Genomic DNA, 25,280 nt, shown 5'->3' with positions numbered 1-25,280 from the left:
TTTCACTCTTGTTGCCCAGGCTGGAGTGCAATGGCATGATCTCGGCTCACCACAACTTCTGCCTCACGGGTTCAAGCGATTCTTCTGCCTCAGCCTCCCAAGTAGCTGGGATTACAGGCGTGGGTCACCATGCCTGGCTAATTTTATATTTTTAGTAGAGACGGGTTTTCTCCATGTTGGTCAGGCTGGTCTCGAGCTCCCGACCTCAGGTGATCTGCCCGCTTTGGCCTCCCAAAGTCCTGGGATTACAGGCGTGAGCCACCGCGTCTGGCCCATTAGACTTTTAAAGATAGCTTTTTATCATGGAAAATTTCAAACATACCCAAAATTAGAGAGACCAGTATAAAGATCCTCCATGAACCCATCACTCATCTTCAGCAGATATTAACCATGAACATCCTTGTGAACAAAATCACAGAGTCCCGACTCCCATGAGTCTCACACATTAACCGAGAGAACCAGGTAAACCCAAATAACAGGGAACTGCACGGCATGCCAGGTGGCCACAGATGCTGTGGAGGACAGGAGGCTTGTGAGAGACAAGGGGAGTATCTGGTGGGATGTGTGTTGAGAGTGTTTAAAGCCAGCCTCTAATGAGGCAAAGGAGAAAGCCACACTCTCCCAGGGGAGAGCCTTCCAGGTAGAGGGCGCACCTCACCTGGTGTGTTCCGGGGGCAGCGAGGAGGCTGCCTGCTGAGTGAGAGGAGCAAGGGATGAAAGGGAGGCCAAGTGCAGTGGCTCAGGCCTGTCATCCCAGCACTTTGGGAGGCTGAGGTGGGCGGATCAACCCAGGAGTTCAAGACTAGCCTGGGCAACATGGCGAGACCCCATCTCTACAAAAAATACAAATATTAGCCAGGATTGGTGGCACATGCCTGTAGTCCCAGCTACTTGGGAGGCTGAGGTAGGAGGATCACTTAAGCCCTGGAAGCAGGGGCTGCAGTGAGCTGTGATCATGCCACTGCGCTGCACTCTAGCCTGGGTGATAGAGTAAGACCCTGTCTCAAAAACAAACAAAAAAAAGTGGGAAGCTGAGGTTAGAGTGGAAGGGTTGGTGTGGCCAGATAATGAAGGACCTTGTCGATGTTGCAGAGACTTGCGTTTTTGCCTGAATGAGATGGGAGCCATTGGCAGGCTGTGAATGACATGCGCTGACTTTCCAAACGGTCACTATGGCCACAGAGTTGAGAACAGAGTTGAATTGGCCAAGCATGTGCTGTGGGGACTGAGGGTGTGTGAGAGAGGAGTGAGCCAGGTGGACGGGGCCCCAGCATGGAAGGAGGTGGTGGGGACAGGAGGAGAGGGAGGTGCCAGGACCCATGGGTTCAGGCCCCATAAGCCACTGGATCTGGGATTCACAGAGTGGCAGGTTCTGTAACTGGATTCTGGGATGGGCAGTGATAGGTGATGACAAGGGCAGTGTTTTTGTTGCGGGGCATCTGACCCGTTAGTAGTTTGTGAAATCAATGTAGTGGATCCAAAATGGCATTTTAAAAAAACAGAATGGAATGGAACAGAATGGAATAGAATAGAACAGGCTGGGCGTGGTGGCTCACACCTGTAATCCCAGCGCTTTGGGAGGCCGAGGCGGGCAGATCACCTGTGGTCAGGAGTTTGAGACCAGCCTGGCCAACATGGCGAAAACCCATCTCTACTAAAAATACAAAAATTAGCCAGGCATAGTGGCGGGTGCCTGTAATCCCAGACAATTGCTTGAACCTGGGAAGCAGAGGTTGCAGTGAGCCGAGATTGTGCCACTGCATTCCAGCCTGGGCACCAGAGCAAGGCTCCGTCTCAAAAAAAAAAAAAAAAAAAAAAAAATTAGCTAGGAATGGTGGTGCGCTATTCGGGAGGCTGAGGTGGGAGAATCACTCAAACTCGGGAGGCGGAGGTTGCAGTGAGCTGAGATTGCGCCACTACACTCCAGCCTGAGCAACAGAGCAAGACTCCATCTAAAAAAAAAAAAAAAGAGGCCGGGCGCGGTGGCTCACGCCTGTAATCCCAGCACTTTGGGAGGCCGAGGCGGGCGGATCACAAGGTCAGGAGATCGAGACCATCCTGGCTAACACGATGAAACCCCGTCTCTACTAAAAATACAAAAAATTAGCCGGGCAAGGTGGCAGGCGCCTGTAGTCCCAGCTACGCGGGAGGCTGAGGCAGGAGAAGGGCATGAACCCCGGGGGGCGGAGCCTGCAGTGAGCCGAGATCGCGCCACTGCACTCCAGCCTGGGTGAAAGGGCGAGACTCCGTCTCAAAAAAAAAAGAATAGAATAGAACAAAATGGAATGGATTGGAAAATCTCAGAGTGTGTCACACATGGCGAAGCTGAATATGGTGTCAGGAGAGTTGTTGCACATGTTTGTGTCTGTTTACTGGGCTGTGTTGCAAATCCAATTTTCAGAACAACTCGAAGCTACTGGTCCAGGAAAACAGGGTGGGGTGTGCGCAGCCAAGATGGGGGAAGATGAGGTGATTACAGAAGAAGGGGGCACAGAACAATGGGGAATGTAATTGGTTGTGTTAGATCTTATAGTGCTCTATAAGAGAGACCCCAAATTCAGATTTTTAAGTGACCTTTCTTGATTTTTATAACACTGTACAGGCCCAACAAAGCACCACCTGTTTCCTGTTCTAGGAGGGGGAGCAGGTCTTAGCACAGCTGCAGGGCTTCAGGAAAGGGGATGCGCCCTGAGCCCAGGGAGCTTGAGAGAAGTGCCTGAATGCCTGGGGGCCTGGGGCCTGGGGCCTTGACAGCTGAGGAGCCCAGGTGGGCGAGCAGAACAGGCGTTGGTGTGGCTGAACAATGGCCGGCTGATGGCAGGGAAGGATGCATATTTATTTTCCACCTAGAGTTTAGTACTGCTGTGATTCCCTGGTTGCAGAACTGATAAATCCGTGCCTCATATGTCACCATGGACAGAGCTGGCTTCCTGTAATTTTTGCCAGCTCTACTTTCCCCTCCAGGCAGTGGTGGAGGGCAGGCCGGTGCCCTCCTCTGGCTCCCCAACGCCTGTGAACATGCAGAGATGAGGGAGGTTACAAAGGGCTTGCACTGGGGGCCAGGGGCTTCACACACTGGGAATTGGGTGAAGGTCACTGGCAGATGCGTTCATTCAACCCACACAATGCTTGAAAGTCTTTTTATTTAATTTAAAAACTAGGAGATTTCACTCCAAATTCCATGTGGAGTTTCTTTTTTAAAAATCGAGCTGGCTGGGAGCGATGGCTCACGCCTATAATCTCAGCACTTTGGGAGGCCAAGGCAGGTGGATCAAGAGGTCAGGAGTTTAAGACCAGCCTGGCCAACATAGTGAAACCCCAACTCTACTAAAAATACAAAAATCAGCCGGGCATGGTGGTGCACGCCTCTAATCCCAGCTACTCAGGAGGCTGAGGCAAGAGAATCGCTTGAACCCGGGAGGCGGAAGTTGTGGTGAGCCAAGATCATGCCACTGCACTCCAGCCTGGGCAACGGAGTGACACTCTGTCTCCAAAAAAAAAAAAAAAAAATCGAGCTGCCAGCACTGGGTGCCTTGCTGCCTGGCCACATGAGGCTGCCGCTGAACAGCAGGTGACCATGGGGGGTCAGGGTTTCCATACCCTATCAGGGCATTCCTGGACCCCAGCACTGGTCCCGTGAGTGCCTGTACCTCTGGCCCCTGCTGTAGGCAGTGGAAGTCAGTAACATGCGTGGGATCACAGTTGGGGACACATAAGTGTGCAAGGTGGTGGGAGGCAAGGACAGCCAGGATGCGAGTGACTCTCCACAGCAGCAGGAGGGCTCATGGGGCAGGCGGATCCCCTCCCTCTGGGGGCTTTGGGCCTATGGCACACTCCTCGCACTACTGTCATTGTTTTACTGTTAGTATGCTTCCAAACCCCTAAATGGTGCAATCCCGAATAGGACATGGCCAAGACAAAAAGAGATAGTGCCACATCATGTGCCCTGTGTGAGGTGTGGCCCTCTGGCCTGGCACCCAGGGAGGGAGTCACTGATCGCTGCCTGTCTGCTCTCTCTCCCCAACAGTCCTGTGGGGTTGACTTTGAGGTCAAAGCATTCGCCACAGACAGCACTGATGCCGAAGAGGACAAAATCCCCAAGAAGTAAGAGTGTGGTTACGGAATAGGTGAGGGGTCTGCGGTGGGGGTGGAGGGAAGAGATGGCCTCCACCTTGTCTCTGTGGGACAGACCTCTTCCCATAGGGCTAGCATGGCTGGGGTACCATCTGCATGTGGGATGGAGGTCAAAGGTTGATCATTTTTTGGGAAAAAAAAAAAAAAAAAAGAAAATGACAGGGCCGTTAGCAACCTCCAGGGCTCACGTAAGCCCCGAAAAGCTCCCGGGTTTCCCCTTTGTTTAGGTGTTGTTGTTGTTGTTTGTTTGTTTGTTTTTTGTGGTAAAATGTACACAACATGAAGTTTGCCATTTTAACCACTTTTTTTTTCTTTTTTTCTTTTATTTTTTGAAGTGGAGCTTTGCTCTGTTGCCCAGGCTGGAGTGCAATGTGACCTCGGCTCACTGCAACCTCCGCCTCCCAGGTTCAAGCGATTCTCCTGCCTCAGCCTCCTGAGTAGCTGGGATTACAGGCGTGTGCCACCATGCCTGGCTAAATTTTTTTTGTATTTTTAGTAGAGACGGGGTTTCATCATGTTGGCCAGGCTGGTCTCGAACTCCTGACCTCAGGTGATCCGCCCGCCTTGGCCTCCCAAAGTGCTGGGATTACAGGCGTAAGCCACTGTGCCCGGCCCATTTTAACCACTTTCAAATGTACCATTCAGTGACTTAAGTACATTCTGAATGTTGTGTAGCCGTCACCGCTGTCTATACCCAAAACTTTCCCATTGCCTGAGCAGGAACTCTACAACCATTAAGCCTACTGCTCCATCCCTCCCATTCTCCCACCCCCTGTGCTGTTTTCTTTTTTTACCTAAACAAGATTTCCGCCTGGCCCGTCGCACTGTCTCCTCATGCCCCATGTACACATCCCTGGAGGCGCAGGATAGCGAGCTGCAGTGATGGAGCTAGCATGTATATGGCAGCTATTCCATGAGGCCCTTGATGCCCTCACACCTCAGCCTCGCTGAGAGGAGGCAGATCCGGGAATCCACGGAGCCTAAGGGGCTAAGCTTGGCCCTCGGGATGTTGCCTGGCCCCGCAGCTTCCCCCGCAGGGAAGGGACCAGAAACCAGACCCCCAGGCTCTTCCACCGTCAGGGCTGCCTCAGGCTCTGACCAGTGTCCTTGCCCTCTTCCCATCCACCCTGTCTCCGTGGGGAGCGTTCCTGGAGAATCTCCGTGTGACGATGGGGAGAGAACAGAGGCCCCCTTGAAGTGGCCTGGGTGCCAATCCCTGGCTTGTCTGTGGCTGTTCCCCGCAGGAGCTCTGTGCGATTACTGATCCGCAAAGTACAGCATGCGCCACTTGAGATGGGTCCCCAGCCCCGAGCTGAGGCGGCCTGGCAGTTCTTCATGTCTGACAAGCCGCTGCACCTTGCGGTCTCTCTCAACAAAGAGGTAACCACCTACCATCACTACTACCCACAGGGCAGCAGGCCTAGGGGCAGGCCCCACAGCCCTCTCTTCCCCAGCCTTGCAAGGTGCCTTGCAAGGAAGCTTGTTTCTAGGATAAAGCACCAACATGCGTAAGTGACTGGCCTGTTTTCACAGCCTGGAGCTGGTCAGCATGGTCCTTAGAGGAGGATGGAACTGGCTTGCGTTCCACCCACTGGCTGTCCTGAGGGACTGGGGAAGGAAGGGGCACTGCCTTTCACATACCTGCCCCCGAGCTGTCCTTGCCCTCTCCACCTCCATGGGCCTTGTTCACCCATGGAGCATCAATAGCTGGTATCCCAAATTCTTCACTTCCTGGGAAATTTAAGTTTCGCAGAAACCATGTGGGATGGCAGTGTCACCTGTGATGTCATCTCTTAGGGGTGTCATGCTGGGAAAAGGTGAGAGCTGCTGGCCGAGGCTGGCTCTGGTTCCTCTGATCAGCAGTCAGCCGTGTGTGCACCGTGTGTGTGTACACGTGTGTGGGTGTGCCCAGGGGCTGGGCTACACAGGCTCTGGGGCTGGGCTACACAGGCTCTGCTGGGCGGGATGCCAGCACTTGGCTTTCCCAGTGGTTTCCTTTCACTTCACTCATCCTGCCCCCATAACCTCCTGACCCCTGGCCTCCTCCATTCCCCTCCCCAGCTTCCCACAGATGGGTGGAATGTGTTTCAGGCCCTTCCTTAGAAGAAACGTATTGCTATCACTTCATCTTCCTTAAATTCTGCTGCTTTTATTCCAGTGAAAGGGATTGAGATGAATCTAGAAAGCTGTGAGATTAAAGACACCACCACATCTGTTCTCTTCTTCTGACCTATCTGCTGACTTTTCTAGATCTATTTCCATGGGGAGCCCATCCCTGTGACCGTGACTGTCACCAATAACACAGAGAAGACCGTGAAGAAGATTAAAGCATTCGGTAGGACTTTCTTCTCAAAAGTAGAGGGCAGAGTCTTCTAGAATTTCTGATCCTGTTTCCTGAGGGGTCACTTCTCTGGTCTGATAAGGCCCTTCTGGGTCCTTGGAACTGGCTACTTGTCTCTGCTGTCATAGGCAGCAGGACTGCGGAGGGAGAAAGGCCTTACAGGTCATCTCATTCAACTTCCTGCCCACTTACGGCTGGCTTTTGTCTTGGAACAAAATTCCTGACAAGTGATCTCTTTCCATGGTTATGCCTTCCTGGAGGGGCCCCACAGTGCTCATCGTTGTTGACAGGTGCAGCACATTGTCATGGGTGAGGCCTAGTTTGTGGACTCAGGCTGTGGGCTCTGTGATCCCAGCTGGCATCCGCAGCAGGGGCTCCTTGTCTACCTTCCCAGGCTTTGTGTGGCTCTAAGGAGAGGTCCCACGTGGAAGCACTTTGTAAATGGTGAAGTGTGACTGTCTCGGCTCAAATGGTCATCATGTCATGGCTGACCTTCCCATATCCTACAGGGGAGGCACCTTCTGCCTGCTGTTCCCACACATTAACTAAGCTCAAAGGGCATCAAAGCACAGGGGGTCTTATATGATGGTCTTATGTGGCACTTTCATGAGAAAGACATTATGGAATGACCTGTGAAGGTAACCTCTAAGTTCAGTTTTTAACTCAAACATTCGATGACCAAGACAAAGTTAGACTTATACATCTTGGGGTGACTGTCCCAGGGCCCAGGACTGAGGATGTGGAACTTCCAGTCCTAAAATGGGCTATTCTGGGCAAGCCAGGGTGAGCAGTGGCCCTAGGTGTCATATACCACTTTTCCCTGTGAGTCATCACAGATGAGGGTCAGAAATCCTGATGCATGCAGACTAAGAAATTCTAGACTTTTCTTTCCTTCCTTCCTTCCTTCCTTCCTTCCTTCCTTCCTTCCTTCCTTCCTTTCACAGAGTCTCCCTCTGTCACCCAGTCTGGAGTGCAGTGGTGTGATCTCAGCTCACTGCAACCTCCACCTCCTGGGTTCAAACCATTCTCCTGCCTCAGTCTCCCAAGTAGCTGGGATTACAGGCGTGCACCAATTTTGCCCGGCTAATTTTGTATTTTTGGTAGTGACGGGAGTTTCGTCATGTTGGCCAGGCTGGTCTCAAACCCCTGACCTCAGGTGATCCATCCGCCTCAGCCTCCCAAAGTGCTGGGATTACCAGCGTGAGCCACTGCACCCAGATAGCTGTTAACGCTTTTAAAACAAAATATTAATTGCTTTCTATAGGCTGGACACTGTGCTGCATGCCTTGCACAAATTGTTTATCCTCAAACTTTGGCTTGGTGCAGTGGCTCACGCCTGTAATCCCAGCACTTTGGGAGGCCGAGGTGGGAGGATCCCTTGAGCCCAGGAGTTCAAGCCCAGCCTGGGCCATATATGGAGACCCTGCCTTTATTTTTAAAAAAATCCTCAAGCTTAATTTTAAAGGTGATTAAAAGTCATCTTTTTAATCATCACAATGTCCCTATGAGTTAGATGCAATTATTACCCCTATTTTACTGATGGGGAAACTGAAGCTTAGAATAGCTAAATAATTCACCCCACAGTTAGTGGCTAAGCCAAGACTGACACCCAAACAGCCTGGCTCCAGGTCCACCTTCCTGTGCACCATGTTCCACCCACCAGCCAGTCCTGTGCTGCCTCTAGCTAGTCTCTTGGAGGCCAGGAAGGACAATGTTCATGAAGTAAGATGGAGGATGTTAGATGGGGCTGAGCATGGGAAAGGAGGGATCTCCCAGGAGGTGCAGCTTTAGGGCACTGGGCCATGGGTGGGAGTTGATACAGAGCAGGTTATGGGTGACCAGAAATGGCCTGGAGACAGGACTTCAAAATCTTGAAGCTAGGGCTGAGAAAGCCTAGCCTGGGAAGTGGAGGGAAACCATCATCAGAGAGGAGAGACCAGTGCGTACTCTGGGAGGCCGCAGGGAACGTGCATGTGTCGGGGGACCAGTGCTGACCACCCGACTCCCGTCTTCCCCTTGCAGTGGAACAGGTGGCCAATGTGGTTCTCTACTCGAGTGATTATTACGTCAAGCCTGTGGCTATGGAGGAAGCGCAGTGAGTAGCTGGTGGGGTTTCCGTTTCCTGGGCGTCTCAGCCTTCTGTGTCAAGTTTCTCGCCGTTTATTGCTGAAGAAGGAACTAGAATGTTCAGCTAGCTCACCAGCCTTCCACTTCCTTCCTCTTTCTCCTTTCGCGGGCTGCACAGAAAGGTAGCATCTTAGCTCTGCATCTACCACGCCCCTCTGTGCCCATCTTACAGGAGTTCTGAGGATTAATCCAAGCCAAAGAATGATGCAGAGGAGAGAAATAAAGACAGAAATGTTACCATGGGATCAGCTGGCTTTTTCTATTTATCCTTGGAATGAATTGTTAGGAATTTGATACTATTTCCGCCTCCCAGAAGATGGTCAAATGAACTGTCAGCCCAGGCTAGGATTCCCTATCTTTTGATCTCAAATTGAAATCTTTTATCAGTGACAACTGGATTAGAATATATCCATTCTTAGCCGGGTGTTGTGAATGACTTTTCCCCTTTGTTAGAATCAAAAACAAATGAGAATCCTGCCATGTTTCCTTTATGCTGGCCTGAGAGACCTGCCCAGCTTTGCTGTGTGCCACAAAGTCGAATAGATTCATTTAATACATGGCTTGGGGTGGGGGGTGCTGATCCCCCACCTCCAGCCCCTGAGAGGATAGCTCGACCAGGTCTTAACTCTTTGCCTTGATGGCATGTTCTAAGCACCGTTGTATGTAAAAAATTTTAGCAGGGTTAGAGGAAGGTTAGGGTAGGGGAGTGATGAAAGACAAACTGATTCCTTAAGATAATATAAGGTAATAGATATATTTTTTTGAGATGGAGTCTCATTCTGTTGCCCAGGCTGGAGTGCAGTGGTGCGATCTTGGCTCACTACAACCTCCACCTCCCAGGTTCAAGCCATTCTCCTGACTTAGTCTCCCAAGTAGCTGGGATTACAGGTGCGCACCACCACACCCGGCTAATTTTGTTTTTTTTTTTTTTTTTTTTTTTTTGAGACAGTTTTGCTCTTGTTACCCAAGCTGGAGTACAATGGCACGATCTCGGCTCACTGCAACCTCTGCCTCCCGGATTCAAGTTATTCTCCTGCCTCAGCCTCCTGAGTAGCTGGGATTACAGGCGCACGTCACCACCCCTGGCTAATTTTTTGTATTTTTAGTAGAAATGGGGTTTCACCATGTTAGCCAGGCTGGTCTCAAACTCCTGATCTCAGGTGATCTGCCCACCTCGGCCTCCCAAAGTGCTGGGACTACAGGCGTGAGCCACCGTGCCTGGCTGATTTTGTATTTTTAGTAGAGACAGGGTTTCACCTGTTGGCCAGGCTGGTCTCAAACTCCTGACCTCGGGTGATCTGCCCGCCTCAGCCTCCCAAAGTGCTGGGATTACAGGCGTGAGCCACCACACCTGGCCTATACAGGAATATTTAAAAGGCAACTTTAGGAGAAACTTACTGTTACTCAAAACAGATTCAACCTTTAGGTCTACAAGGGAGGGAGACAGGAAAGAACTGCTACTCATTGCCTCCTTTCTGCCAAGCCTGGGCTCTGTTCTGCCTTTAGGGGATCCTCGCACATCCCTGTGCCCTGGGGGGTCTTGGCCCTGGTTCACCTTTCCGCATGTGCTCAGCAGCATCGGAGCAAAGGGTCCTGGCTGAGTTTTCCCCTAATATGTATTCCATCACCTGGTCCACTTTCAAAGTGTTGGGTGCATTTTGGGTCAAAGATTCCCAGGAAACTGGAAAGCATCCCAAAGTCCCCCAAAGGCTGGAGGAGCCTGGGAACTGGACTGGACCATGCTGACAAGTCTCAGGCTAGAGGCCACTCAGAAAGCTGCAGAGCAGGAGCCATCGTCCCAGAGCCCTGTGGCTTATGGGGCTTTGGTGGGCAGGCTTCCACGGAACCAGGTCAGACCTGACTCCTAAGCTGCTCCCCGCCATCCAAACCCACATCCTGAAGCTCTGGGGAGTGGCCCCAGGGCCTTGGCATAGTCCTTTGGCAAGCTCTGCACAAACACAAAAAGTCCATCCTCTGAGCCCAACCCCAAGGGCCCTCTTCCTATTCCAGCCATCTTTACAATGCTGTTTCTGCTTTTTTCAATGCCCAAATTATGCTCATTAAGAGAGGTTCCACCAGGACCCAGATGGTAGGATGTGGGCCACCTTGGGCTCTGGCAGATTTCTGTAAAGAGCTTCCTGTAGACACTGGAGGAAGGATAGGGGACAGCTGCTTTTACCTATCCAGGGAAACTTGATTAGGGAAAGGAAGTCCTTTCCCAGAGAGGCAGTTCAGACTTCCAGCTGTCTCAGGACAGCCTTAGAATGGTCCTGATGCTGGCCACACCCCACCTTGTTCTGGCTAGGCACAGGATGGAAGGTGTGCTGCCAGCATGAATGGGCTCTGCCGTCAGAGAGTGTGCAGCCACGTGACTGTGGGCACACTTCCCGTCTGGAAAATGGGGATCTTGGGAGCACCCTTGGTATGGGGTTGATGAGGGTAAGGTGAGAGTTTTGAGGACAGGACTTAGCACTAGGCCTGGCACACAGCATGCACATGAGTGGAGGGGCCAACCCTCCAGCCGCAGAGGCTGCTTCGTGATCCTGGCCGTGCTGCCATGTGTCTGCCTGGAGAAACACACATTGCTGTGTCCCCAGCTTGATCCCAGACCCGCCCATTGGCACAGGGTCCCCGCCATCTGTCAGATGTTGAGAAATCTATACCCCGACTGATGATGAAGAAGATCCAGTAGAGAAAGAGCATGTGCTGCTTTGGACCTAAGCCAGTCGGTCTGTGTGATCCACAAATTGTGGGTCCCTGCGTTGCCCCTCTAGACAACTTACTACACAGTCACACTGTGACCCCCTTATAGTGACAGTTTTTGGTGACAAGAGCCTTTCTGGTCTGGACTTGCTGACACCAACCAGAAGGTTCTGCAGGCCACCGTGTGGTTCACAAAGTCTCAGGAGGAGACTGTGGTCTCTGACTCTTGAGCCAGTTGGTCTCATTAACTCCATAGAACATTCTAGAAATTCAGCAATTCAGAATAGGCTGAGTTGCTTGAAGAAATATCCTCCTGTTGCTGCCAGCCCACCCTGAGATTCACAAGCACTGTTCTGCTTCTCGTAAGGCAAGTTCCCAGGCACCTGAACCCCTCTTCCCAGGAGGTCCATCAGGGGATGTGGATCCTGGAAAATGCCTAATGTCAAACAGGGCTCATGGGGTCCATGGCAGCTTTGATGATTATAAATCTCCTCTGTTCTTCTTCCTCTAGAGAAAAAGTGCTGCCAAACAGCACTTTGACCAAGACGCTGACGCTGCTGCCCTTGCTGGCTAACAATCGAGAAAGGAGAGGCATTGCCCTGGATGGGAAAATCAAGCATGAGGACACGAACCTTGCCTCTAGCACCATGTGAGTCCTGGAGGCTCAGGGAATAAGCCCTGGCAGGGAGGGCTGGAGCTGGTCTGCTCCCCTTCACATCACCCCGCTGGGCTCGCAGGTGCGCATGTGCAGCATGGCGGCCTAGCCTGTGTAGTGTGGAGTGCACACCTAGGGGCCCACACAAGGATCCCACTCTCACCCCTGGTGAGGTGGGGGTTACACCCGTGCGTCCTGGAGACAGCTGTGCGCTAACCTCAGCTCTGCTGCTGACCCTGGGAAAATGCCTTGAGTTCTCTGAGAACCTCAGTTTTCCTGTCTTTAAAGTGGGGCGATAATAGTTCAAGTCTCATAGCGTGGTTATAAGGATTCAGTGAGACAATCCATGTAAAGCGTGGGGACTGACACACAGAGAGTGCTCCAGGAATGTCAGCTACTGTTTTTAGAAGCATCACTAGCTAGTGTAGTTCCCTAAGCATGTAAACTGAGTAATGCTCTTGGCTGTATTCATTCATTCATTCATTCATTCGTCCATTTCCATCAGGAATTGTGAAGAACAGGAAGTCCTAATGACTTTAGATATCCATTAAACTTCAATGAAATTAAGTACTGATCTGCTGACCCTGACTCAGAGGATGACTGGCTGAATTTGGGCAGCAGATCTAGCGAAGACTGTACAGTGAAGTTCCCAAGTCAGTGTCCGCTGTCCTTCCAAGCCATGCTTTTGTGCTTCCCTTCCCAGAAGCGTGTCTGTTGGTGAACTCTGAGAGTTTTGGGTTGGAGCCAAAACCCAGGCTCAAGGCCCACTCACTGCCACCTCCCCATGTGATGTGCTGGGGGTTCCCTCTGTGGCCCCAGTAGACCACCTCTGAGGTGATGCCAACTGGATTGTTTGACCCCATGACCCCGATGCTCAGTAGCTCACACTCTCTGAGACCAAGAGTGGGGAACAGTGAACAACTGGCAGAAAGCAGGTAGAAGTCAAAGGATTTTCTGAGGATAATTGGCCAAGTTACTGTGTTAGATTCTAAAGCACATTCGTGAAGCTCCGGGAGAGAGAATATCAAGGAAACCGAGAGCCTAGATCAACGTATTCAAGGGCGTAGGAATCATAAGATGAATGATGATGGCTCACCGCACTGTCGGAATGTTTGATGGTGTGTGGACTAGTTTCTGAACATGTACGACTCGGCTGGGCACGGTAGCTCACACCTGTAATCCTAGCACTTTGGGAGGCTGAGGTGGGCGGATCACTGAGGTGGGCGAATCAGGAGTTGGAGACCATCCTGGCCAACATGGTGAAACCCCATCTCTATTAAAAATACAAAAATTAACCAGGCGTGGTGGCGGGGGCGTAATCCCAGCTACTCGAGAGACAGACAGGAGAATCGCTTGAACCCGGGAGGTGGAGGTTGTGGTGAGCCAAGATCGCGCCATGGCACTCCAGCCTGGTGACAGAGCAAGACTCCATCTCAGGAAACAACAACAACGAAAAAACATTTATGACTCTCCACACCTCCATGAGGAAGGTATATTTATATGCATTTTATGGATAAGGAAATTGAGGTTGAGCTAGAATGAAAGACTTATCCAAGGTCACTGAATCAGTTAATAGCAGAGCAAAGTCCACTCCACAGCAAATCTCCCAGCCCAGGAGGATGCCAGGGGCTCTCGCTTGCAGGGTGTTCTCAAGCATGTGGCAGAGCATGTTCTGTTCAGCAGCTGCTCGGCCCCATTCAGCGCAAGTAGAGTTAATCCCAGCTGGGAGCAGTAGCTCACACCTGTAATCCCAGCACTTTAGAAGGCCAGGGTGGGCGAATTGCTCGAGCCCAGGAGTTTGAGACCAGCCTGGGCAACATGGTGAAAACCCATATCCACAAAAAATTAAAACATTAGCTGGGCATGGTGGCACGTGCCTGTAGTCCCAGCTATTTGAGAGGCTGAGGTGAGAGGATTGCTTGAGCCCAGGAGGTCGAGGCTGCAGTGACCTATGATCATGCTATTGCACTCCAGCCTGGATGATAAAATGAGACCCTGTCTCAAAAAAGAAAAAAAAAAGTCAATCCCAGCAAAGCGGGGGGTCTCAAGCTCATACCCCCTTTTCTCCCTTTGGAAGCATCCTCTCTTCACCAGGTACTTGGCCATACTCCACAAGTCCAGATAAAGATATTCTGCCCTCTTTTTAAAAATTATTTTTATTTTTTTGAGACAAGGTCTCACTCTGTCACCCAGGCTAGAGTGCATAGCACAATCTTGGCTCACTGCAACCTCCGCCTCCCGGGTTCAAGGGATTCTCCTGGCTCAGCCTCCTGAGTAGCTGAGATTAGAGGCTTCCACCACTGCACCTGGCTAATTTTGTACTTTCAATAGAGATGGGGTTTTACTATGTTGTCCAGGCTGGTCTTGAACTTCCTGAACTCAAGCGATCTGCCCGCCTCGGTCTCCCAAAGTGCTGAGATTAAAGATGTGAGCCACCGCGTCCAGCTATTCTGTCCTCTTTTAAAGGAGCTCCAGACACCAGTGAGCCGAAGGAGCTCCCTGGGGAGCACTGTGGTCCTGGAACCACGTGCCTGAGACACCTCCCCTCAGAGGCTCCCGAGCTGACGTCTTCTTCCAGGCCCAGCACCTGCTGGCTGCTGCCCCAACTCTTTCCAGAGCTGCTGCATCCTCCACTGCCTTCTGCCTGTAGCCTTCAGGTTTCTTGGTCTTTTTTTCTATCGTTATTTACATGATTTTTGTTAGCATTTCATGATTTTTTTTCACACCTTAATTCTTGTTCTTAGACATCCTGCAGTACTCACGTCCTCCGCATTGGATCTCACACAATAAGCATCCGTGACAAAATGCCCAGCACGGTGCTTGCCAGATAGTAGGACTTCAGTACATATTAGTGGGATCTGGAATGACATTCCTGTCAAGGAATGTCACATTACACTGTCTTTGGGGACACATCTGAGGGTCTCGCCCATCCTGCTCATTCACTTAAACATTGACAGCTCTCACTTGGTGCCAGGTCTGATGCTGGGTGCTGGGGACACACAGCTGGATATCTTGGAAGGCAGGAGAGAAGGAGGGGGCATTCTGGTGTAGGGTTGTGTTGGCAAGGCTGGCGCGGGGGGCGCTGGGACACAGCTGGGGGTGAAGTACCAAAGGCAGGCCAGGGCAGCGCGTGGGCTGCTTCTGAGGCTGAACCTGCAAGTGGCCACAGAGCTCAGAGAAGGGGCCTGGCACGTGGGAGATGAGTTGCTGAGATAATCCAGGCAGGCAAAGCTTGCTGGAGGACTTGGGGACTTGCAGTTTTGGCAAGTGGTAGGAGGGAGTTGCCGAGGAGGATGACCGGGGGATGTGCATCTATAGAGGTCGAGCACAGAGAAGGGGGTTGCACGCTCTGCCCTCTGGGAACTTCTAGAGGAGAAGACACAGGAATTCCTCCAGTGCATGCAAGGAGTCCCCACACCCACTCCCCAAGTACACGAACTTCTAGGACTTTGGAAGCTCAGTGAGTTCACCAGTCCCTGGAGAACCTCCATGACGGCGTGCCTGCCTGGACCAGAAAGGCTGCCCATCCGCTCTTCACCCTCCTCTGCTCTCCATCATCCTTCTCCTTTTCCTTTCTGTTTGGGCAGCATTAAGGAGGGCATAGACCGGACCGTCCTGGGGATCCTGGTGTCTTACCAGATCAAGGTGAAGCTCACAGTGTCAGGGTAAGTGTCCCGGCACTAACCCTTGGGCTGCTCTGTCCTGGTCTTAGATGGTCTGAACTTTTCCTTTCCTGAATGACTGGGAGACAGAAAGCAAGGAAAGGCCCACAGCTTCTACCAAGAGTTACCAAGTAGAGCTTGGGAGAGATTCTGTTTGTCTAGTACCATGCTTCTGTCTGATAAAATGTCAGGTGGGAAAGGGTGGAGAAGCAGACTCTGAAATGTGTGCACTGTTAGTGCCACTTTGCAAAAATACGTGTGCATATGTGCATGTGGTGGAAGTTGATGTGCAAGAATGAGGATTAGTCAAATGTTATCCTTCAGAAAAGAATAACTATTGTGAAATAACTCTCAGTAAATCTTCGTGTATTTGCATCTTAGAAGGTATCCATCCATAAAGTGGGGACTTTCCCCTCCCCTCTCACACATGTAATCACAGGGCACAGGAGTCTTCTTTTCATACAAGAGTGCCGGCCGGGCGCGGTGGCTCACGCTTGTAATCCCAGCACTTTGGGAGGCCGAGGCGGGCAGATCACGAGGTCAGGAGATTGAGACCACAGTGAAACCCCGTCTCTACTAAAAATACAAAAAAATTAGCCGGGCGTGGTGGCAGGTGCCTGTAGTCCCAGCTACTCGGAGAGGCTGAGGCAGGAGATTGGCATGAACCCGGGAGGCGGAGCTTGCAGTGAGCCGAGACTGCGCCACTGCACTCCAGCCTGGGTGACAGAGTGAGACTCCGTCTCAAAAAAAAAAAAAGAGTGCCAATAGCTCAGAGTTTGAAGGGAACAGGTTTCCACTTTCATTTTCATGTGAAGCCAGTTTCTTCCATTTGTTTAATCTTACCAAAAGGGAAAAACTTGAATTCTCATTTTCGTTTCAAGTTCCATTGCCAAAGGCTCTGGCCTTTTACCTGGATGAGCCTTGGGTAATTCTGCCATCAAAGGCAAGTCTGTGCCTAGGTTTCATACTTCTAAGTAGTAAAGAATTGCCTTGAGTAAAATAAGGGTTTAAAAAAAGAGTTTCCCAAATTTCTAACAAAGTAGAACATGGGTCTATTTTGCATTTTTCGTTAGCATAGTGTGTTTTTTTTTTTTTCCACAGTGGATAGTGCATAAAAGGATCTAAAAACAGGGTGGAGTTTCTTTTAGCAGTCCAGGAAAGCAACCAGCAGGTATTTCACAATGACCCCTGTGACTTATCTTGAATGTTAGGGCTTGACTTTTTTTTTTTTTTTGAGATGTAATCTCACTCTGGAGTGCAGTGGCATGACCTCGGCTCACTGTAATCTCCACCTCCCAGGTTCAAGTGATTCTCCTGCCTCAGCCTCCTGAGTAGCTGGGATTACAGGTGCCCACTACCATGCCCGGCTAATTTTTGTATTTTTAGTAGAGATGGGGTTTCACCATGTTAGCCAGGCTGGTCTCGAACTTCTGACCTCAAGTGATCTGCCCGCCTCAGCCTCCCAAAGTGCTGGATTACAGGTGTGAGCCACCACGCCCAGTCAACTTTTTTTCTTTGAGACAGAGTCTTATTGTGTCACCCAGGCTGGAGTACAGTGGCATGATCTCAGCTCACTGCAACCTCCACCTCCCAGGTTCAAGCAATTCCCCTGCCTCAGCCTCCTGAGTAGCTAAGATTACAGGTGCCTGCCACCATGCCTGGCTAATTTTTGTATTTTTAGTAGAGATGGGGTTTTATCACATTGGCCAGGCTGGTCTCAAACTCCTGACCTCAAGTGATCTGCCCACCTCTGCCTCCCAAAGTGCTAGGATTACAGGCATGATCCACCATGCCCAGCCTTTTTAAACTAATCATGTTGAGAAAGAGATGAAGTCACAGGTAACGAAGTTGAACGTTAAGGGATGGGAAGACCCTGGACATTGTGAGTTCGGGCGCAAGGGCCATGACAGCTGGGCTCTGTCCTGCCTCTGAATCATGGGAAAGGGTCGTGTTACCACTGTGACAGTTAACTGCAGGCATTTGTTTGTGTTTTCTAGCTTTCTGGGAGAGCTCACCTCCAGGTAAGCCTGTTCACCTTCCTTGTTTGCTTGTTTCTCGAGATATCAAAGGCAGTAAACCTGGGGCTCCAAAACAGTTTCTGGTGAAAGCTGCTTTCTGGGCAGTTGTGCTCAGAGGTGTTAGGAATGATGGTTTGCCTTTGGATGCATCACAGAATCGTGGCTCATAGGGTTTCTTTGGGACCAGATTTCTTTGGGACCACAGCTAGACCTATGCCTGGGTAAGGACACACACATACACACCCAGAGAACTGGCACACTCCACACAGCCAGCTTGTATGTGTGTGTGTGTGTGTGTGTGTGTGTGTGGTAAAATACACATAACATAAATTTTACCATTATATTTATTTATTTTTTATTTTTTGAGACGTAGTCTCACTCTGTTGCCCAGGCTGGAATGCACTGATGTGATCTCGCCTCACTGCAACCTCCACTTCCTGGGTTCAAGCAATCTTCCCACCTCAGCCTCCTGAGTAGCTGGGATTACAAGCGTGTGCCATGACACCTGGCTAATTTTTGTATTTTTAGTAGAGACGGGGTTTCACCATGTTGGCCAGGCTGGTCTCGAACTCCTGACCTCCAGTGATCATCCTGCCTTGGCCTCCCAAAGTGCTGGGATTACAGATATGAGCCACCACACCTGGCATAAATTTTACCATTTTAACCATTTTATTTTATTTATTTTTTTGAGACGGAGTCTTGCTCTGTTGCCCAGGCTTGAGTGCAGTGGCATCTTGACTCAGTGCAACCTCTGCCTCCTTGGTTCAAGCGATTCTTCTGCCTCAGCATCCTGAGTAGCTGGGATTACAGGCGCACGCCACTATGCCCGACTAAGAGCTGGGATGATGGAGTACATAACCTCAATGCCTGTCTCAAACATTTCTTAGCTTGCTGCTTCTTCGTGCATAATTTAAAAGGCAGCCGTCACTATTTGCAATACCAAAAGGTAGAAACAACCCAACTGTCCACCAACAGATGAATGGGATAAACAAAATGTGGTATATCCATGCAATGGAATATTACTGAGCCATAAAAAGGAATGGAGTACTAGCTACAACATGGATAAACCTTATGCCAATAACACTGTGCTAAGTGAAAGAAACCAATAACAAAAGGCCACATATCATATGAATCCATTTACACACAATATCCAGAACAGGCAAATCTATAGAGATAGAGAACAGACTAGTGGTTATGCCAGGGACTATAGGGAGGGAAAATGAGAGTGACTGGTTAATGGGGATGAGATTTTCTTTTTGGGTGATAAAAATGTTCTAGAACTAGATAGTGGTGATGGTTGCATAACAGTGTAAACATATTTAATGCCACCGAATTCTGCACTTTAAAATGGTGAAGGCTGGGCAGGGTGGCTCACGCCTATAATCCTAGCACTTTGAGAGGCCGAGGCAGGTGGATCACTTGAGGTCAGGAGTTCAAGACCAGCCTGGGCAACATGGTGAAACCCCATCTCTACTTTTTAAAAATACAAAAATTAGCCAGGCATGGTGGCATGCATTTGTAGTCCCAGCTACTTGGGAGGCTGAGACAAGAGAATTGCTTGAACCCAGGAGGTGGAGGTTGCAGTGAGCTGAGATTGCGCCACTGCACTCCAGCCTGGGTGACAGAGCGAGACTCCATCTCAAAAAAAAAAAAAAATCCCACTGCATTGTCTTTCAGCTTGGGCCTGGGGATCTTTTGTGAATCTCCGCAGTCATAGGTCTTTGCTGTGTTACTTGTAATTGTGTGCGTGTGTGTTCACACCAATCTTCATTCTTTGTTTCTAGTGAAGTCGCCACTGAGGTCCCATTCCGCCTCATGCACCCTCAGCCTGAGGACCCAGGTCAGTTATGTCCTTTTTTGACTTTCTTTAATTATTTACTACTTGCAGATTTATTGTTGATGTATTTCTAGTCTTTCTTGACCACACCTCAGAGCATGGGAGTGGCCAGGTGGAAGAGATTCCATGTCATCTACAAGGCGAATAGTCTGGGGGGAAGGGAGGGCCCATCTGTTCAGCGCTGAGCCGGGTAGATTATCCATCTTCAGCTGGAGTCTGCAAGACGTAGCATCCTTGCTCTTGGACAGGGACAATCTCGTGAGGTTTTATCAAGAATGATTTAACAGCAGAAGCTCTGCTGTCAACAGACCTGGATTTAGAATTAAAGATGATTTAAGTAAAAACTTAATTTGAGAGCACGAGGATTTTGCATTTCATTTGGAAACAAAAGGCCTCATGTTGCATTTGAAAGCATTAACAGACATTTAAAAGAAGATAATTTTTTGTTTTTTTGAGACGGAGTCTCACTCTGTCACCCAGTCTGGAGTGCAGTGCTGTGATCAAGCTTACTACAGCCTCGACCTCCTGGGCTCAAGCCATCCTCCTACCTCAGCCTCTGAAGTAGCTGGAACTACAGGCATACCACCACCCTCAGCTAATGTTTTTGATTTTTAGTAGAGATGAGGTCTTGCCATGTTGCTCAGGCTAGTCTTGAACTCCAGGGCTCAAGTGATCTTTCTGCCTCATCCTCCCAAAGTGCTGGGATTACAGGCATGAGCCACTGCACCTGCCTGAAGATAACTGTTTTTTTGGGGGTTTTTTTTGTTGTTGTTTTGTTTTCTGAGGTGGAGTCTCACTCTGTCACCTAGCTGGAGTGCAGTGGCACAACCTCAGCTCACTGCAACCTCTGCCTCCCGGGTTCAAGTGATTCTCGTGCCTCAGCCTCCTGAATACCTGGGATTACAGGCGCCTGCCACCCCACCGGGCTAATTTTTGTATTTTTAGTAGAGACGGGGTTTCGCCATGTCGGCCAGGCTAGTTTTGAACTCCTGACCTCAGGTGATCCACCCGCCTCAGCTTCCCAAAGTGCTGGGATTACATGCGTGAGTCACGGCGCCCGGCCTGAAGATAACTATTTTTGACAGTGGCAGTTATGGCAAGAATACAGAAAATACTAGAAAAGAGGGTCAGGCTGGGTTCCTGACACCTCAGCTCATTTGAATTGTAAATCTACTGGCTCTTATATGGATGCGAAATGATGCAATAGTTGTATGACTCTGAAAACATATAAAAACCACTAGACTGTCCACTGTGAAAAGGTAAATTATATGGTATATGAATTTGATTTCGATCATTCTCTTTCTAAAAAGGTAAATGAAGCAGCAAAAATAATATAGGTGAAATCTCAGAAATTCTGAAGAAACATTCTCTTCGCGTTGAGGCAGCTTAGTTGACGGGAAAGAAAAACAGATCTGTCTAAATAAGAACTCTCCATAGGTATAGGGATAAGGGATATTTTAAGTAAAAGTGATATAAACAAGCAGGGTTTATTTTTCTCATACTTTACAAATAGCTTTTCTATATTGATAGTGAAATGCCGTTTAAACAATAGAATGAGCCCCTGCTATTCATTTTAGGTTTTGTCTCAACAGTACTTTGTTTCAAAGTAGCTCTTCCAAATATTTTGGATTCAGACCCTCAATGAACTTTTCCAAAACTGTCCCTTGGAGAAAAATGTAGTCTAGCTATATGTTTTCAATTCATTTATGCTTGTGTCATTAAAATATTACTTTTTAATGCTGTGAGATTAAGATGCTTTCTGGTTCCTTTCAAGGACATTGAAAAGATAGTCGCTTGAGGAGATGTCATAGTTTATGTTGGGTTGTTTTCTGGAACTTTGAGTAGACTTTATGCCTTAATTTTTTTTTTTTTTTTTTTTTTTTTTTGAGACATAGTCTCATTCTGTCACCCAGGCTAGAGTGCAGGGGCACAATCTCAGTTCACTGCAACCTCTGCCTCCCGAGCTCAGGTGATTCTCCTGTCTCAACCTCTCGAGTAGCTGGGATTACTGGCACGCGCCAGCACACCTGGCTACTTTTTGTATTTTTAGTAGAAATGGGTTTTCACCATGTTGGCCAGGCTGGTCTCAAACTCCTGGCCTCAGGTGATCTGCCGCCTCAGCCCTCCAAAGTGCTGGGATTACAGGTGTGAGCCACCGTGCCCGGCCTAACTTAATTTTTAAAAATTCTTTCTCCATATACAACTTTCACGTTCCAGTCATTATGGCCTTAACAGTGAACATATCACAATGTCAGGATGAAACAATGATCTTTTGTACTGTGAGATTTCTGGGAGCAAAGGTTAAGACAAATCACCCCATGGTTACAAAATGCTGATTTCTAGAGATATGAGATAGATGAGATTTCTAGAGATAAATGTCATCTCTCCTGTCTTCTCTGCCTAGTTCTCGGCTCCCTGAGTCTAGGCTGGTAAGATTCTAAGCAGAGAAAGCATAAGCTATATGTAGTTAAGCCCTGCTGGAGCCTGGGGACCAAGTAATTTGTGTGTAATAAGTGCTGTGACATGCTACCAAGTTTTTATCGTCCCCTGTCAAGGGCATCTGTACTGAATCCGAAGATGCTGATTTGATTCTTCCTTGTTGTCTACCTCTGCAAGGCTGATGGTCCCGCTTAGTGTCATTTCTTCGCTTAGCACTGTGGGCCGCAGGGTATTTCTTGCCCAGGGGATGTTTTGACAAGCTAGCCTCTCTAGGGTCCCTGTATGTAGAGACCCTCATAGACACTCCCTCCCAGTGCTGGCTTCCAGGTGGGCACCAGAGATGAGAGCAGGGGCTCACCATCGAATCGCTGCTGTGCTCCCCAAAACTAGGTGGGCAGAAAGCTAAAAAGGTACAAGAACCATTCAAATTAATAGCAGTTAATCTGGGGATACAACACATGTGAAAACATAACCCAACAACAACAAAATCAATATGTTAACAGAAATTGAAAACTTTGTGGCTGGGGGTTGGTCCTCAAGCTTTAATGCATACTCTAACCCTGGGGTGCTGGTGAACGTCAAGTCCCAGGTCTCAGCCCTCTGAAGCCTGACAGATGGAGGTGCCAGGGCGCACATGCTCATGGCACCCTGGCGACCCTGACCTCAATGGGGTCCAGAGGACATGGAAGGAGAAATACTTTGAAAGGCAAAGCAACTGGCTGGGCAGGGAGGCCAAGGCAGGCGGATCACTTGAGGTCAGGAGTTCGAGACCAGCCTGGCCAACACGGTGAAACCCCGTCTCTACTAAAAATACAAAAATTAGCCAGGCATGGTGGTGAGCGCCTGTAATCCCAGCTACTTGGGAGGTTAAGACAGGAGAATCACTTGAACCTGGGAGACGGAGGTCGCAGTGAGCTGAGATTGTGCCACTTCACTCCAGCCTGGGCAACAGAGCAAGATGCCATCTCAAATAAATAAATAAGAAAGGAGAAGCGACATCAGAGGGGGCAAGGCTGATCAGGGAAAGCATCCTAGAGGTGAGACTAAAGGGGGTTTCATTTGAGGAGGTGAAGGTTGTGGCACATTGTAAAGGAAGCAGTGATTTAAAATGCAAGGAGAGGCCAGGAGCGGTGGCTAACACCTGTAATCCCAGCACTTGGGAGGCCGAGGCGGGCAGATCACTTGAGGTCAGGAGTTTGAGACCAGCCTGGCCAACATAGTTGAAACCCCTTCTCTACTAAAGATACAAAAATCAGCCAGGCATAATGGCGCATGTAATCCCAGCTACTCGGGAGGCTGAGGCATGAGAATCTCTTGAAACCAGGAGGCAAAGGTTACAGTGAGCAGAGATTGTGCCACTGCATTCCAGCCTGGGTGACAGAGAGAGACTCAGTCTCAAATAAAATAAAATAAAATAAAATAAAATAAATTAAAATAAAATGCAAGGAGAAAATCTGTTCAAATGGGAAAGGCAGGGAGGCAGGAATTACACACAGTGATCATGAATTACATGTATCTAGGCCTTATCTCTCAAATTGTAAAGTCACCTAAATGGTAGACATTTTCTAGGTCCAGCTATGATATAGAATTTATACTAACAAATGTCTCTCTCTCCCTCTTCCCTGCCTCCCTTTTATTCCATGCTTACAGCTAAGGAAAGGTGAGTGAGCCTCTTGAATGTGGCCCTGATTTGCCCTATGCCCTGGGACCTTCTCCTTCAGCACAAACCCCTGTTTGAGTCTCTGCACATATCCCAAGCTCAGGAGGCACATCCGCTACTTCCCGTCTGCTCCCTAGTGCTTAGGGCACGCATACACCATTACCCTGGGCGTGCTTGCTCACTCTGCGCGTGCCTTTGTTTTCTCCCATTGGTGCTAGTTAAAGGAATTTGAAACGAAGCCTTGAGGAAAATGGCGTGCCCCCATGTTCTATCATGGGGAAAACCTTAATCAGTTCCTTCGTTGCAAAAAAATCAAGGATCTTGTTTCAGTTTCAGCTTCAAAGGGCGTGCAATGATCAAAATATTATTTGTTTTATTTTAGTTATCAGGATGCAAATTTAGTTTTTGAGGAGTTTGCTCGCCATAATCTGAAAGATGCAGGAGAAGCTGAGGAGGGGAAGAGAGACAAGAATGACGTTGATGAGTGAAGATGTCGGCTCAGGATGCCGGAAAATGACCTGTAGTTACCAGTGCAACGAGCAAAGCCTCACAGTTTAGTCCTTTGGAGTTATGCTACGTATGAAAGGATGAGTCTTCTTCCGAGAAATAAAGCTTGTTTGTTCTCCCCTGGGTCATGAGTTGGTTGATTTGTTGGGGAGGCTGAGTTGATGACATGACACAAGCTGCCACCTTTAGGGTCCCTGGAGTGGGAGAGTTGGGGAGAGGGAGGCCAGCCTCCCACAGAAGGGCTCACCGCTCCCATGAGGGAGAGAAGGTGTCTGGAAATCAATGTGCTCACCAGGTGGGGCCCTTGGTGTGTCCAGGGGCTTTCCTAGGAGTCCCAGTCTGAGCTGTTTCTCTGGAAACAGTGCCTTCCTGTCCTTCCTTCCTTCCTTCCTTCCTTCCTTCCTTCCTTCCTTCCTTCCTTCCTTCCTCCCTCCCTCTCTCCCTCCCTCCTTTCCTTCCTTCCTTCGTTTCGCTCTTGTTGCCCAGGCTGGAGTGCAGTGGCGTGATCTCAGCTCACTGCAACCTCTGCCTCCCGGGTTCAAGCGATTCTCCTGTCTCAACCTCTTGAGTAGCCGGGATTACAGGCATGTGCCACCACGCCCGCCTAATTTTTTGTATTTTTATTAGAGACAGGGTTTCACCATGTTAGCCAGGCTGGTCTCAAACTGCTGACCTCAGGTGATCCACCCACCTCAGCCTTCCAAAGTGCTGGGATTACAGGTGTGAGCCACTGTACCTGGCCTGGTGTGCATGTTTCTAATTACCTGACCAGTCCCAACTTCCAGGCCCCTAAAGAGCCTCCTAAGTTAAACAGGGCAGAGAACACCTGCGGACAAAAATACTCTTGGTTACTGATTCAACTTTTGGGTCCAGGTGCCTGTTTGAGCTTTGGGTTGTTGGTAAAGTTCTATTCAATGCAAGAAACAAAATCAGATTTGGTTAAATTAAGGAGGTGGGGAGAAGGAAGGTAGTGGGAGGACCCTGGTGTGATCAGAGAACTGAAGGACGAACCTGAGCTGCTGCACCTGGGGTAAGCAGGAGTCAGAGAAGCTCGGGGGGTCAGGGACCCGCTCTCCAGGGCGGCTCTTCATGCGGCTCAGCACCACACGCTCCCAGCTCTGCTGCATCTCTTGGTCCCAGTGGGCAGTTATTGGGAAGGAGAATCCAACTGGCTCGGCTTTGGCTGGGAGGATCAAC

The 25,280-nt window shown here is 49.5% G+C and overlaps 1 protein-coding gene across 3 annotated transcripts in view; it reads left to right on the top strand.

Moving 5' to 3' along the window:
• Positions 1 to 24,207, top strand: part of SAG (S-antigen visual arrestin) — a 43,093-nt gene extending 18,886 nt beyond the window's left edge. Inside the window, exons 7-16 of one of the 3 annotated variants that reach the window (XM_058437094.1) lie at positions 4,028 to 4,104; positions 5,379 to 5,514; positions 6,385 to 6,469; positions 8,498 to 8,570; positions 11,817 to 11,954; positions 15,548 to 15,625; positions 17,620 to 17,643; positions 19,425 to 19,480; positions 23,567 to 23,576; positions 23,959 to 24,207. In XM_058437094.1, the coding sequence (XP_058293077.1) occupies positions 4,028 to 4,104; positions 5,379 to 5,514; positions 6,385 to 6,469; positions 8,498 to 8,570; positions 11,817 to 11,954; positions 15,548 to 15,625; positions 17,620 to 17,643; positions 19,425 to 19,480; positions 23,567 to 23,576; positions 23,959 to 24,064 (783 nt within the window). In that variant the 3' untranslated portion in view covers positions 24,065 to 24,207. Of the gene's footprint in view, positions 1 to 4,027; positions 4,105 to 5,378; positions 5,515 to 6,384; positions 6,470 to 8,497; positions 8,571 to 11,816; positions 11,955 to 15,547; positions 15,626 to 17,619; positions 17,644 to 19,424; positions 19,552 to 23,566; positions 23,577 to 23,958 lie in introns of those variants that run through there. The other 2 variants (XM_058437099.1, XM_058437097.1) reach the window with 2 other exon arrangements.
• Positions 24,208 to 25,280: the final 1,073 nt, after the last annotated feature.

This window comes from Hylobates moloch, unplaced genomic scaffold, assembly GCF_009828535.3.
Source record: "Hylobates moloch isolate HMO894 unplaced genomic scaffold, HMol_V3 SCAFFOLD_1, whole genome shotgun sequence".
NCBI classification, from domain to species: domain Eukaryota; kingdom Metazoa; phylum Chordata; class Mammalia; order Primates; family Hylobatidae; genus Hylobates; species Hylobates moloch.
Note: the sequence above shows the minus strand (reverse complement) of the source record. Positions and strands in the feature narration are given on the sequence as shown.